General features: G+C 42.0%; 1 protein-coding gene across 7 annotated transcripts in view; it reads left to right on the top strand.

The window, feature by feature from the left end:
- LOC125905785 (3'-5' RNA helicase YTHDC2) overlaps positions 1–14,018 on the top strand; it is a 199,226-nt gene that overhangs the window by 75,211 nt on the left and 109,997 nt on the right. For all 7 annotated transcript variants that reach the window (XM_049603986.1, XM_049603985.1, XM_049603983.1 and 4 more), the window contains exons 12-19: positions 4,945–5,071; positions 5,415–5,480; positions 6,870–7,048; positions 7,225–7,321; positions 11,207–11,294; positions 11,503–11,583; positions 11,701–11,783; positions 11,953–12,058. In XM_049603986.1, coding sequence (XP_049459943.1) covers positions 4,945–5,071; positions 5,415–5,480; positions 6,870–7,048; positions 7,225–7,321; positions 11,207–11,294; positions 11,503–11,583; positions 11,701–11,783; positions 11,953–12,058 — 827 coding nt within the window. The remainder of the gene's footprint in view (positions 1–4,944; positions 5,072–5,414; positions 5,481–6,869; positions 7,049–7,224; positions 7,322–11,206; positions 11,295–11,502; positions 11,584–11,700; positions 11,784–11,952; positions 12,059–14,018) is intronic.

The raw sequence follows: 14,018 nt of genomic DNA, 5'->3' as shown, positions 1-14,018 counted from the left end.
GTTTCCATCAATGCTGATTGGAGACGGAGCCAATTAATACCTGCGATTACTGCAGAGCCATTTGACCTGGTGTGAATGCCAATTAAAACTTTTCCCACTACATTAAAAAGCCAGACATTAGTGGATTTTGGTGGGTTTTTATGGGGTGGAAAAGGGGCTATTGAAGAAATCTGGGATTTCTTTCATCAATTTGATGATGGACCTTTATTTATCAGGGATATAATTTATGGGATTAGACGGTTCCATCTGTTTTATTATACATTAGCTGAATTTCTACATTGTGATATACTATATAGATGTTGGAAGATAAGAATACACACATAGCGATAGAGTATTTTATCCACGTGGCCCACCCATAACTGCTGATAGTGCATAACTGCCCATAAAACCACATCTAGTTGAGGTATTATGTGTATTTATGAATTCTGGACAGAGCTGTCTGTTTCTCCCTGCTTTCAGCTTTTAAGATAAGATAGTCTAACCATCTTCTGGCTCAAGCTTTGTGTTTTCCATAAGCCCTGTTTTCACCAAACACTTCCGGTAAGTGACCCTTCAGACATGCTACCCAGACCCTTGGTCCATTACTAAAAGTGTTTGTCATCCAAGAGAGACAATAAAACTTAATGAAATAGTCAAAGTTGCCATATTGAAATTAAAGGTGTGTTGATGGATCCAGTATGCTCCCACTTGGCCCAGGCCCCCTGCTTGCCCATGCCCACTATTCTGCTGAAGCGAACTTCTTCCACTTTTGCACGCACTTCCTCCTGAATTAGCTTTCGCCTCTCCTTTCCCCTGGCCACTGCCTTGCCTTAACTTGGCTGACTACCTCCTCAGCACGCCACTTTCTTCCTGTTCTCACCTCTACACTCGCAGAAGAGACCTTGGTATCAGAGGAGTCTTGGTAGAGCAGGACTTCCCTGGCTCTGGTGACCTTGAGCTTTTCCATCAGACTGCTGAATGGAAGCTGCAGCTTGGTGCTATGCCCATAAAGGGCAATGCTGCTGAGACTCCAGGACAGGCCCAGTCACCTGAGCTGGAAGCTGTTTATCTTGCTTTCGAAGCTCTCCACAGTGGTAATCAGAGTTTCATAGATCAGCAGTGGCCAGAGGAGTCGAGGCAGGATCCCATGTTGATATGTCCAGGCCTTGAACTTACAGGGAAGTCCTGACCTGTCCACAGTAGAAAGCCAAGAGCTGAAGTCATTATTTGTTGCTCGATGTGCTGCTGTGTCCTTCATGACGCTGGTGAAGAGCCCACGTCATGAGTCTTTCATTTCATCATTTCATTTTATAGTTAACTAATATACGTAAGACTTGCCATGGTATGAACAATGGTTATGTAAGACTCTAAACCAGCCGCCACTCAGCTCTGATCGAGAGTGACCATCCTCTGTTGACCAGTCAACAGACTGCAGTGGAAAACTGTACCTGACTGCTAGGTGGGAATGGGGCTATACACTAGGGCTGGGCGATATGGACAAAAATTCATATCCCAGTATTTTCAGGCTGAATGGCGATACAGGATATATATCCTGGTATTTTCTACAAAGTGGGCTACATATTCAGTTGCTAGCTGATCTTCGGCTGAAGTCCCATGTTATTTTTGCTGCATGTGTTTTTCCACAGCAGGGCAGGTAAAAGAAGTTTACCTGTGGGAGGTGAGCTATTTGCACTGTGGCTGTTTCTGCTTTTACTCTTCCTTCCTCCCATATTTTTACACTTGTTTTAATTGAAGAAAAGCGGCTAATATAGTTTTGCTAATTCCGTAATAAACATATTTTAATTCCTATTGAGTCTTAAAAATAAAAGTCCTCTGTTATTTTGTTATGTGTAAACTTTTATTGTGAAGCAGCAAAATAAGGAAATGTTGAGTTTTTGAGCAGCAACTTGAGTAAAAACAGGACGTAGCAGAGAAACTAAACTCCTGTGGTGGCAAAACTTCTATTTAATGAACAGTTTAGAGAAAAAGTCTTCCCATGTCGGCTATCTTTCTAGAGTTTTAATAAGCATTCATGAATGGAGACCCTCAAACATACAACCGCATGAACAGTCAGTCAGTGAGTGCCTAGCAAGTCCTCTAGCCCTGCTATCTTTATAGTTCCCATAACACATGCACATCAACAGTCAAAATATGTGGCGCCTTGACCACAGAGATTCAGTTATAAGCTACTTTTGGACCTACTCTGGAGAAGGAGTGGGTGTGAAGCTCGGCGTGGCACCGGGCGTCTAAACTGATAACAGAAACACAAATCAGCGCTTGACTGGACATGGCTAAAAGTTAAAGCCATAGTGCGTAAATTCTGTCGCCTCCCAGCGGATAATGCCTTATTACAACTAATAAGCCGGCAGCACTTCCATGTACACAGAGTAACACTCTCCACACACCGTGTACACAGAGTAACAGTTGCCTTTGTGGTAGGATCCACTTCTGAACCGTGTCTCGGCCGCTTCTCCGCCATGTTGCTTTCTCTTTCTACCTGCGCTCTACCTCTTGCTATGACACTCTCCGCTCTTCCTCCCCCTCCCTTCATGTTGTGAGGAAGTATTTCCTGTGTGCCAGCGTGGGAATGTCGCCAGTCTACACGCATTCCAAAAATGATATACAGTACAGGCCAAAAGTTTGGACACACCTTCTCATTCAATGCGTTTTCTTTATTTTCATGACTATTTACATTGTAGATTCTCACTGAAGGCATCAAAACTATGAATGAACACATGTGGAGTTATGTACTTAACAAAAAAAGGTGAAATAACTGAAAACATGTTTTATATTCTAGTTTCTTCAAAATAGCCACCCTTTGCTCTGATTACTGCTTTGCACACTCTTGACATTCTCTCAATGAGCTTCAAGAGGTAGTCACCTGAAATGGTTTCCACTTCACAGGTGTGCCTTATCAGGGTTAATTAGTGGAATTTCTTGCTTTATCAATGGGGTTGGGACCATCAGTTGTGTTGTGCAGAAGTCAGGTTAATACACAGCCGACAGCCCTATTGGACAACTGTTAAAATTCATATTATGGCAAGAACCAATCAGCTAACTAAAGAAAAACGAGTGGCCATCATTATTTTAAGAAATGAAGGTCAGTCAGTCCGGAAAATTGCAAAAACTTTAAATGTGTCCCCAAGTGGAGTCGCAAAAACCATCAAGCGCTACAACGAAACTGGCACACATGAGGACCGACCCAGGAAAGGAAGACCAAGAGTCACCTCTGCTTCTAAGGATAAGTTCATCCGAGTCACCAGCCTCAGAAATCGCAAGTTAACAGCAGCTCAGATCAGAGACCAGATGAATGCCACACAGAGTTCTAGCAGCAGACCCATCTCTAGAACAACTGTTAAGAGGAGACTGCGCGAATCAAGCCTTCATGGTCAAATAGCTGCTAGGAAACCACTGCTAAGGAGAGGCAACAAGCAGAAGAGATTTGTTTGGGCCAAGAAACACAAGGAATGGACATTAGACCAGTGGAAATCTGTGCTTTGGTCTGATGAGTCCAAATTTGAGATCTTTGGTTCCAACCGCCGTGTCTTTGTGAGACGCAGAAAAGGTGAACGGATGGATTCCACATGCCTGGTTCCCACTGTGAAGCATGGAGGAGGAGGTGTGATGGTGTGGGGGTGTTTTGCTGGTGACACTGTTGGGGATTTATTCAAAATTGAAGGCATATTGAACCAGCATGGCTACCACAGCATCCTGCAGTGACATGCCATCCCATCCAGTTTGCGTTTAGTTGGACGATCATTTATTTTTCAACAGGACAATGACCCCAAACACACCTCCAGGCTGTGTAAGGGCTATTTGACCAAGAAGGAGAGTGATGGCGTGCTGCGGCAGATGACCTGGCCTCCACAGTCACCGGACCTGAACCCAATGGAGATGGTTTGGGGTGAGCTGGACCGCAGAGTGAAGGCAAAGGGGCCAACAAGTGCTAAACACCTCTGGGAACTCCTTCAAGACTGTTGGAAAACCATTTCAGGTGACTACCTCTTGAAGCTCATGGAGAGAATGCCAAGAGTGTGCAAAGCAGTAATCAGAGCAAAGGGTGGCTATTTTGAAGAAACTAGAATATAAAACATGTTTTCAGTTATTTCACCTTTTTTTGTTAAGTACATAACTCCACATGTGTTCATTCATAGTTTTGATGCCTTCAGTGAGAATCTACAATGTAAATAGTCATGAAAATAAAGAAAACGCATTGAATGAGAAGGTGTGTCCAAACTTTTGGCCTGTACTGTATATTGAAAAATACCGCAAGATGTTAGAGGAGCCGATCGGCTTAATCAGCATTGTGTCATCTCCTCTAGTACTGGCTTGGGTGAAACGGACATTTACGGACCTGTAGAAGTTATGCACTATAGCTTGAAAGAGGAAAAGGCCCACAGTATTGTACAGGTGTTACTACGGTAACTTCATTCATCTCACAGACTGATTTAGCGTAGTAGCTTGTGCAACGTAAAGACACTGTAGACTAATTAAGAGACAGATTAAACAGAGGAGCAGCTCTGTGTCTCTCTTAGTATTGATAGAGAATCTGAGTGAGTGAGTGAGTGAGTGAGTGAGTGAGTGAGTGAGTGAGTGAGTGGGGCGGAGCTGTGTGGAGAGTATGAGAGAGGAGAGATGAACACTATTTCGATATAAAAGGTATTGTCTAAAACTATATCTTGCTTGAAAATATATTGATATATTGTAAAAAAAACTATATACCGCCCAGCACTACTATACACACAAAATAGTGGTCTCGATCCTCTTGCCTAACGCTCAGCAAAAAACATCTTACTCTGCAAAAAAGGGCATTTCCCAAGATGTTGAACTTTTCTTCCGACAGTTTGAATTTTAGTGGTGGCCCTGTGCTATCCTGAACATGAAACATGGGTATAGAACATGAATGGATGTAAGGTATTATGAAGGCACTAGCTGTATTGTCATACTTTGTATTCTTTTCCCTAGTGGACTACAGGCACAGTGAGACAGGGGCCACGCCTCTGATGGTGGCAGCAGGTCGAGGGTTCCTCACTCAGATGGAGCAGCTGCTCAACATGGGGGCAGACATCAACATGAAGGCCTCCAATGGGTGGTAGGACATCCACCATGTTATGTTACCAGGCTGATGTTAGGCCGCTATGTTAAAGTCTCTGCTATCTACAGTGATTCTCTTCCATTTTTGGTAGTTTTCCTTTTCTTGTCTATTAAAAATGGAGGAGATATGTATTTTTACAGGCTTTTACAGGTAGGTATTTTCACGTGTCCAGGCGGCTTCACGATACAAACCAATGATGTAGCTGCAGGAACTGCAAAGTTAACACTCAAGCCATTACATTTTCTACTTCTTAAGCCACTTTCTACTTTGTTTTGTTTTGTTTTAACATCCTTTAAGCTGTTGGGCATATGTGAGTGACATCTGATTATTTTCCTTTCAGGACAGCCTTAGACTTTGCCAAACACTTCCAGCAGACAGAAGCTATGGATCTACTCCAGTCATCAATGTGAGTGTAATGTTGACCTTTATATGCACTACTAAACTAACCATTATCAAAAAAGAGAAAAGGAGTTATTGGTTTGTTCTTTTTGTGAAAGAGAGGCAGTGTTACTAACAGGGCTGTGCCTGACTCAGATTCAGCTGTTCAATACAAATACTGGACAATGAATTTTTTTTCCCATATAAAGTTTTAATGTTTGAACAGGGTTCAGCATGTTCAGTGTGACAGTGACATTCATGTGATATACTAACAAGCTTAACAGTGCTAATGACGGATCAGAAATGTGCGCAAAACATTTTTTGCCAACACAAGATATAAAACAGAAGCCAGAGACTGTGTCATTTGCTGTGAGCTGTAGAAGGCAGAGGATAATGTTATCCCTGACCGGGCAAAGCCTCTCTTCCTCCGGGCAACTGCCTCTTATGTCCACAGCTGTTGTACCAAGAAGCAGCGTGAAAGAGAGCGCTCAAAAAAACTGCTCAACTTAGAGGAATCCCAGTCAGCCGAGGGGTCTCTGAATGATGATTTGAATCTCCAACTTTCATGGGGCACTGCACCCACTGCACTAGTAAAGTTGTGTTTTTAGGTCCTTGTGGCAATAAAATCCTTTGCAAACAGAGTGGATAGCACAGCAAGTTATATAACATTACCTAACGTTAGGTAGGATTAGCATTAGCATATGTCCCTACAGTTGCTGTTGCAAAGCTAATATGCAAAGAGGATGAGATGGTTTCCCAGAGCCAGCATACCAGCTCCAGAAAGCGATACTCGCAGCTGACCTTCAGGTATGAGTCCTGTGAAACAGCAAAACTAATGTTACCCACCTTTCTAGCAGAAACAGAGCAGCCTCCATCTTCATGTCTTTTAGCTCTCAGAGGTCTCTCCCCCATTGAGAAACCTCACCGACGTTAAAGTGGCTGTTTGCCCTAGCCTGATCATGTCCCTTCCTTTTTTTTTTTGTTTGTCTGACCTTTTCCTCTGTGGCTTTTTCTCAGCCATCTCTCCCCCTTGATAATGCACTGTCCATAATGCACAAATACACCTCAGCATATTCTGCCGGATTTACCATTCCTCCCACTCCAACTGCCTTTCTCTTTTCCCACAGTCCCTGTCTTGTGCACAAGCATGAACACTCCCTGTTGCTATGGCTACAGCAGTGTTTTGTGGCTTGGTCTGAGCCACTTTATTTGTTTCCCATTTACAGAGCCAGGGTTGTGTTTGAACATTAGAGACAGCTAGCAGACTGTGAAGAGAATATAGTTGCTGAATTTGACAAAAAGTGTATTGGTTCAGAATCACAGACTCCACCTTTAAATGCTGTTTTAGGAGATTTATAAACTGATAAACTCATTGGACTCCTGGTCAGCTCACACATACTTTCCTGTTTCTGTGCAGTCCCCTGGGAGAGGTGAGCAGCCTGGAAGAGTCCACTCTGGTGCAATGTGGCAGTGCAGAGCTGAGCACTGAGGAACAGGAGCTGCTCAAACTGTACCACCACAGCTTTGATGATGACCGTGTGGACCTGGACCTCATCATGGATGTGCTGCACAACATCTGCTCCACCACCACTGATGGTGAGCCATTGTACTAGATTTTAACAACATATGTGCTTATTGAATAACACAAGATTCACACTACCAAGTTATCCTGTTGCCTTGTCAACAGGACTACTAATCACAACCAGATTTCATGGACTCTAGAAGATATTTCAGGATTACTAGAATGTGAGCTTTTATCCGTTTGTCTTCAGGTGCTGTCCTGATTTTCCTTCCTGGATACGACGAGATAGTGGCACTCAGGGACCGCATCCTGTATGACGATAAGAGATTCTCCACCCTCTCTGAGAGGTGAAACATGTACTGCACATAAGAAGAATGAAAGGCATTTGAAAATCATGCAATACCTATAATTCCTATAATACCTACATTCTTAAAATGTATAGTAAAATTAGAATTACCACCTTGAGTTTTAAGGTTCATTCTCAATGCCGTGATGCGGAAATGGGGGACGGATTTGCGGAATATTTGCGCAGTGCTTTTCCGCGTTTAAACCATACACACGGGCGCGGTACGGACCCGGTGCGGAATTTCGCGTTGTTGTGTTCCAATTCCGCGCAGTGTGCGGGTGTGGGTGAGCATGGACGAGAGTAGCAGCAGCAGCAGCAGCAGCAGCAGCAAGCTAGCAAGCTAACGTTTAACAAATGTCAACATCAACTTTCTTTTGCACTTACCACTCTCACCGCAGCCACCAAGCTGGACAATGGACTGCCAGACGTTGTCCTTTAATTCATTGTTCATAAAATCATCCCGTCTTTTATCAAAAAGGACGGGGTGCTGTGAAACAAGGTTTATCAACCTTTCTCCCATACTGTCCTGCCTGGCTGAATTTTGGACTCTCCCGGGTCTGCGTGACTATAAACAAACAATTTTATTGGCCCAGTTGTGTAGTTCTGCCGGCGAATTCCACGGGCGGTCAAAGTCTTGGTGGAAATTTTTTTCACCGCACTGAAGTTCCGCCCCGGTGTGCAAACGTCCATAAGAACCCATGAAATCAACTTTTATATTTTTCCACGAGAATAATTCGTGCGGATAGTCGCCCTCAGTGAGAATGGACTTTTATGCCTCTGCAAACCAGTCCAGTTGCAGTTATACTTTACATTAATGGTTGTCCACACTCATGTAGCCATTAGGGGTTTAACGGATCACATAATTCACAGTTCGATAAGTTTTCAGTACAGAGAAAAAGTAGGAATGTCAGAGAAATTTTGTTTATTTTTAAAGTTTTAAATGTATGAAAACTAACAATCTGGGCTTTTGGGTTTTTGTGTTTGCAGGAATTACTGTGTGATGAAAATATGTGAAAAGACTATGAACTGTGTAGTACTATTAGACCGTTGAACAGTTTTTCAGCATTTCTGTGTTCTACTCTATAAATACTAAGTTACTGTACTACCAATATTAGAACTCATAGTGTCAGTGTAGTTTCTGTCACCCACTGTGTGTCAGTGGTGAGTTTGCTACATCCAACGAGCTCTCTGAGCTCTGTCAGTCGATAAATACATGAATAAACATCTCTGTTAAATGCCACAATCATATAAACACAAGCTAAACAGCCATCACTAACAGACCTTAAAGTCTTTCTTGCCAAACCGGCTACCCTGCTTGCTGCTGTCGATGTGTGCTTTATCCTAATGTTGGCTGCTGACGACAGTCTTTTCTCTGTGCAGCAGTTCGTACTTTTGCTCTGGGGTTGTGTATGTTACTGGGTTAGCTGCTAAGGAGAGTCTGTAGCTGTGTGGTGGCTTGTTCTTTGGCGCAGTGTGTTTTTATCCACCACTCTTTCCCTCCATCACCCTCATCATTCACAGTCAAACCAAAGTGGCTCCAAACATCAGATCTGTAGGTTATCAAGGGGATCTTCTAGTTCTGGTCTGGTAATGGGTTTACTATAGCTTAATGTAGCTGCCTCCCACTGTGTCTCAGTGGAGTAAAATGTCCTGGTTTTGAGGTGGGAAGGGCAGACAGCATGATGCCTTTTCCGTCCTGTGGGCTGCCTTGTTGAGAACATTATATTGAACAATTTAAGCTGTAGATTTCCAAATGTAATAGTATAGTTAAAGGTATCATTCAATTCGTAATGCGTACCGAACCAAAAGCCTTGCACCAAACGGTTCAATACGAATATGTGTAGTGTTACACCCCTAGGAGCCATGACAGTAGACAGAACTTTTTAACGTCACAGCGAAGCTGACCTTGGACCCTTTGGATAGAAAAGGTCATGGATTCATTTTATACAATTATATACAGTACAGGCCAAAAGTTTGGACACACCTTCTCATTCAATGCGTTCTCTTTATTTTCATGACTATTTACATTGTAGATTCTCACTGAAGGCATCAAAACTATGAATGAACACATGTGGAGTTATGTACTTAACAAAAAAAGGTGAAATAACTGAAAACATGTTTTATATTCTAGTTTCTTCAAAATAGCCACCCTTTGCTCTGATTACTGCTTTGCACACTCTTGGCATTCTCTCCATGAGCTTCAAGAGGTAGTCACCTGAAATGGTTTCCACTTCACAGGTGTGCCTTATCAGGGTTAATTAGTGGAATTTCTTGCTTTATCAATGGGGTTGGGACCATCAGTTGTGTTGTGCAGAAGTCAGGTTAATACACAGCCGACAGCCCTATTGGACAACTGTTAAAATTCATATTATGGCAAGAACCAATCAGCTAACTAAAGAAAAACGAGTGGCCATCATTACTTTAAGAAATGAAGGTCAGTCAGTCCGGAAAATTGCAAAAACTTTAAATGTGTCCCCAAGTGGAGTCGCAAAAACCATCAAGCGCTACAACGAAACTGGCACACATGAGGACCGACCCAGGAAAGGAAGACCAAGAGTTGGTCTCAAGTTCATCCGGGTGACCAGCCTCAGAAATCGCAAGTTAACAGCAGCTCAGATCAGAGACCAGATGAATGCCACACAGAGTTCTAGCAGCAGACCCATCTCTAGAACAACTGTTAAGAGGAGACTGCGCGAATCAGGCCTTCATGGTCAAATAGCTGCTAGGAAACCACTGCTAAGGAGAGGCAACAAGCAGAAGAGATTTGTTTGGGCCAAGAAACACAAGGAATGGACATTAGACCAGTGGAAATCTGTGCTTTGGTCTGATGAGTCCAAATTTGAGATCTTTGGTTCCAACCGCCGTGTCTTTGTGAGTCGCAGAAAAGTTGAACGGATGGAGTCCACATGCCTGGTTCCCACTGTGAAGCATGGAGGAGGAGGTGTGATGGTGTGGGGTGTTTTGCTGGTGACACTGTTGGGGATTTATTCAAAATTGAAGGCACACTGAACCAGCATGGCTACCACAGCATCCTGCAGCGACATGCCATCCCATCCGGTTTGCGTTAGTTGGACGATCATTTATTTTTCAACAGGACAATGACCCCAAACACACCTCCAGGCTGTGTAAGGGCTATTTGACCAAGAAGGAGAGTGATGGAGTGCTGCGGCAGATGACCTGGCCTCCACAGTCACCGGACCTGAACCCAATGGAGATGGTTTGGGGTGAGCTGGACCGCAGAGTGAAGGCAAAGGGGCCAACAAGTGCTAAACACTTCTGGGAACTCCTTCAAGACTGTTGGAAAACCATTTCAGGTGACTACCTCTTGAAGCTCATGGAGAGAATGCCAAGAGTGTGCAAAGCAGTAATCAGAGCAAAGGGTGGCTATTTTGAAGAAACTAGAATATAAAACATGTTTTCAGTTATTTCACCTTTTTTTGTTAAGTACATAACTCCACATGTGTTCATTCATAGTTTTGATGCCTTCAGTGAGAATCTACAATGTAAATAGTCATGAAAATAAAGAAAACGCATTGAATGAGAAGGTGTGTCCAAACTTTTGGCCTGTACTGTATTTGTGTAAAAATTTTAATAATTAGCAATGATTTTTTGAGTTATGGCCAAAAAACATGTTTTGTGAGGTCACAGTGACGTTTTGAATTGTGACCACCAAATATGAATCAGTTCGTTCTTCAATACAAGTGGATGTTTGTGCCAAATTTAAAGAAATTACCTCAAGGCATTCTTGAGATTTTTTTTTTTTTTTTTTTATAACATGGGCCTTATTTTTGTTGTTTGTACCATCTGGTCAGTTGATTGTGTTGAGCATAGTGAAGCGCAGCAGCACTTTGTGAAGTGTGTCTCTGACAGAGGTTTGTTCTCTCAGATACCAGGTGTTCACTCTACATTCAGACATGCAGACTCTGGATCAGAAGAAAGCCATGAAGCCCTCTCCACCTGGTGTCCGGAAGATAGTGAGTCTGATGATGACACTCAGAGATATTTTTTGTTATTCAAGGGAAGCAGACACCAACAGCATTTTGACACCCCCCTAACTGCTTAACTGTCCTATTTGTCAATATCAGGCCTTATCAACTTTCATGAAACTGAGTGGCACATTTCAGCCACTATACCCTACTTTTTACCCTTCAGTATGGTTTGGTCATTTTTTTTGACTTTCAGATTCTTTCAACCAACATTGCTGAGACAAGCATCACCATCAACGATGTGGTCTTTGTCATTGATTCAGGAAAGGTCAAAGAGGTAGAGTTACTATTAAAGAGTTGTATTTACAATACAAGATTACCATGAAGCCAAAAGATAGGTAGAATTTCACACATGTGATTAGTAATTAAGTCTTAAATCTGTTTCCTTTTGTAGAAGTCCTTTGATACCCTCAGTCGTGTATCCATGTTAAAGAGAGTTTGGATCTCGAAAGCCAGTGCTCTGCAAAGGAAGGGAAGGTAGCATTAACGTTGTCCATCTTCTGACTTTATAATCATCTCAAAAAATGTTAAATCTTACAGTTCACCTGATATTTTATGATTGTCATGGAATGTAAAAAGCCTCTGCTGTTAATATCAGTTTTTATCCCCTGATATAAAGTTTGAATCATGTGTGACCCATCCACAGAGCTGGGCGATGCCAATCAGGGATATGCTTTCACCTCTTCAGTCGACTCAGGTTCAACAATATGCAGGAATTTCAGGTTCCACAGCTGCTGCGGATGCCTCTGCAGGTAGTGACACACACACATGCACAAAAAAAAAAATCAATTTGTATCCTTCATCAAGCAAAGTCCTTTTTTTGTTTTTCTTAAACACTGTCTTTACAGATTCACACAGGGCGATGATAAATCACTTCTACATTTTTAAATCATTTAATTGAACTTGTTTAAAATACCACAAAAAATATGAACCTAGAAAATCATGTAGTTTTACAATGAAAAAAAGATTGAGGGATATGTTTTGTATCTTAAAATCTTGTCTTGATGGATGTTTAAGGCTCTGATCACACAGTAAGAGTTTTGCAGGGTTCAAAACACAAGGAGCACTGCACTGCATTTTTGTTTTTTAATTGAATGTCATTAGTAAAAAGAAAAAAATTGCTTGCTGCACCTTTTTATTGTTGTCATGCAACCACCCCATCACCTCCTTACCCTAACCTTCCTGTGTAATCAATATACCATTTTTTTTGTTTTTATTTTATTTATTTTACATTAATTAGTATCTAGTTCCTAAAATCGATAGGCAGAGGGTACTTGCTGTAGCTCTGGTTGAGGGTTAGAGGCTGTCAGCAAATAGTTTGTTGGGCACAGGGAAACAGAGATGTGGGTACACGAGACCCTAAAAAAGAGGGTGGATCACAGGTAGTATCACCAGTTGGTCCAGGAGCTTCACCTCCATGATGGCCGTTACAAAGGCTGCACTTACATGCTTCCACACCTGCTGTTTTCTGTTGAGATGGTGGTGACTGCAGTTTGTAAAGTTGTGTAGCTCTTGGTACGTATCCAGCAGCTGTTACCTCCTATTTCTTCTCCATTGTTTACCAGCTGTTAACTTGTTGTGACCACAGAAGGCCTGCCTCTCAAATCATTCCACTGGACAATGGTAAAAAAGCGGACATGATATGTGACATGTGTCTGCTCTGAGTTAAAGGTTTTTCAACTCGCGGAGTTCAAAGTGCTCCGCCTAAAATACCAGGCGCCTAGAGCGCAGAAAGGGGAGGCGTGTAGCAACACAAAAACAGTAAGCACAAGGCAATTACTATTACAAATATAGCCGCAAGCGGCAATACCAGGGTTCAAGCCAGTATGGAAATTTAGATCTTTAGAGCTGAGTAGAATAAAGAACTTTGACAGTTCAGGACACCTGCATTAAAGATTACCAACACGTTTTTTGGCAGACAGATGCTCATTCATTAATATCCAAATCTTTATTGGGCCACGCTCTTCTTTGGCAGCACTGTCGCTTCCTATTGGTCAACTGGAAAACATTTTGGGGACATGCATTAATGGCTTAATTAAAAAAAGTCCACCAAGTGATGTTTAGAAAAACCCACATTGATTTTTGGCCAAATTTTGTGAAAGGCCATTGCACTTATTTAGAACTTGTGGTGCCCCCTATTGACCGATTCTAGAAGAATACATGTGTTTCATCATCATTATTTAACATAGCCTGCAAGTTTTGTCATGATTGAACAATCAATTTCTGATTTTTAGTCTGATTTGTGTTATTGCATGCCCATTTTTTGTATTTGTGGTGCCCCCTTCTGGTCAATTTGAATGAAACTTTCAGGATATGTGCCTGGAACCTCTTAAGACATTGCTTCCAAGGTTTGTGATGATTGGTCCCAACGTTGTGGAGTCATTTGCTTAGCCATGCCCCCTTTAAAGTTCATTGGTGAATATTTTCAAAAAGCAAAGAGATATCAATAACAATTAAAGCGTTGGTGATAAAATTTTGAAAATAATCTCACATCATTCTACTGATTTCAGGTATATTGTCAAATATTTTGGTGACATTTGGTTGAAAATTATATGAAAAAAATGTTGTGCATACAGTACAAATTACAACAAGATAATAAATATCACTGTGAGCAAACCGTTAAACTGATCTGAACACCATTTGAAACATGTGACACCTAGTATCCAAAGAGTGTTTGTGGCAATGGTGGTTGTGTTTAGATGAAGACTTTTG

The sequence above is a fragment of the Epinephelus fuscoguttatus genome, linkage group LG18 (genome assembly GCF_011397635.1).
Source record: "Epinephelus fuscoguttatus linkage group LG18, E.fuscoguttatus.final_Chr_v1".
NCBI classification, from domain to species: domain Eukaryota; kingdom Metazoa; phylum Chordata; class Actinopteri; order Perciformes; family Serranidae; genus Epinephelus; species Epinephelus fuscoguttatus.
This window is presented reverse-complemented; position numbering and strand designations above follow the sequence as displayed.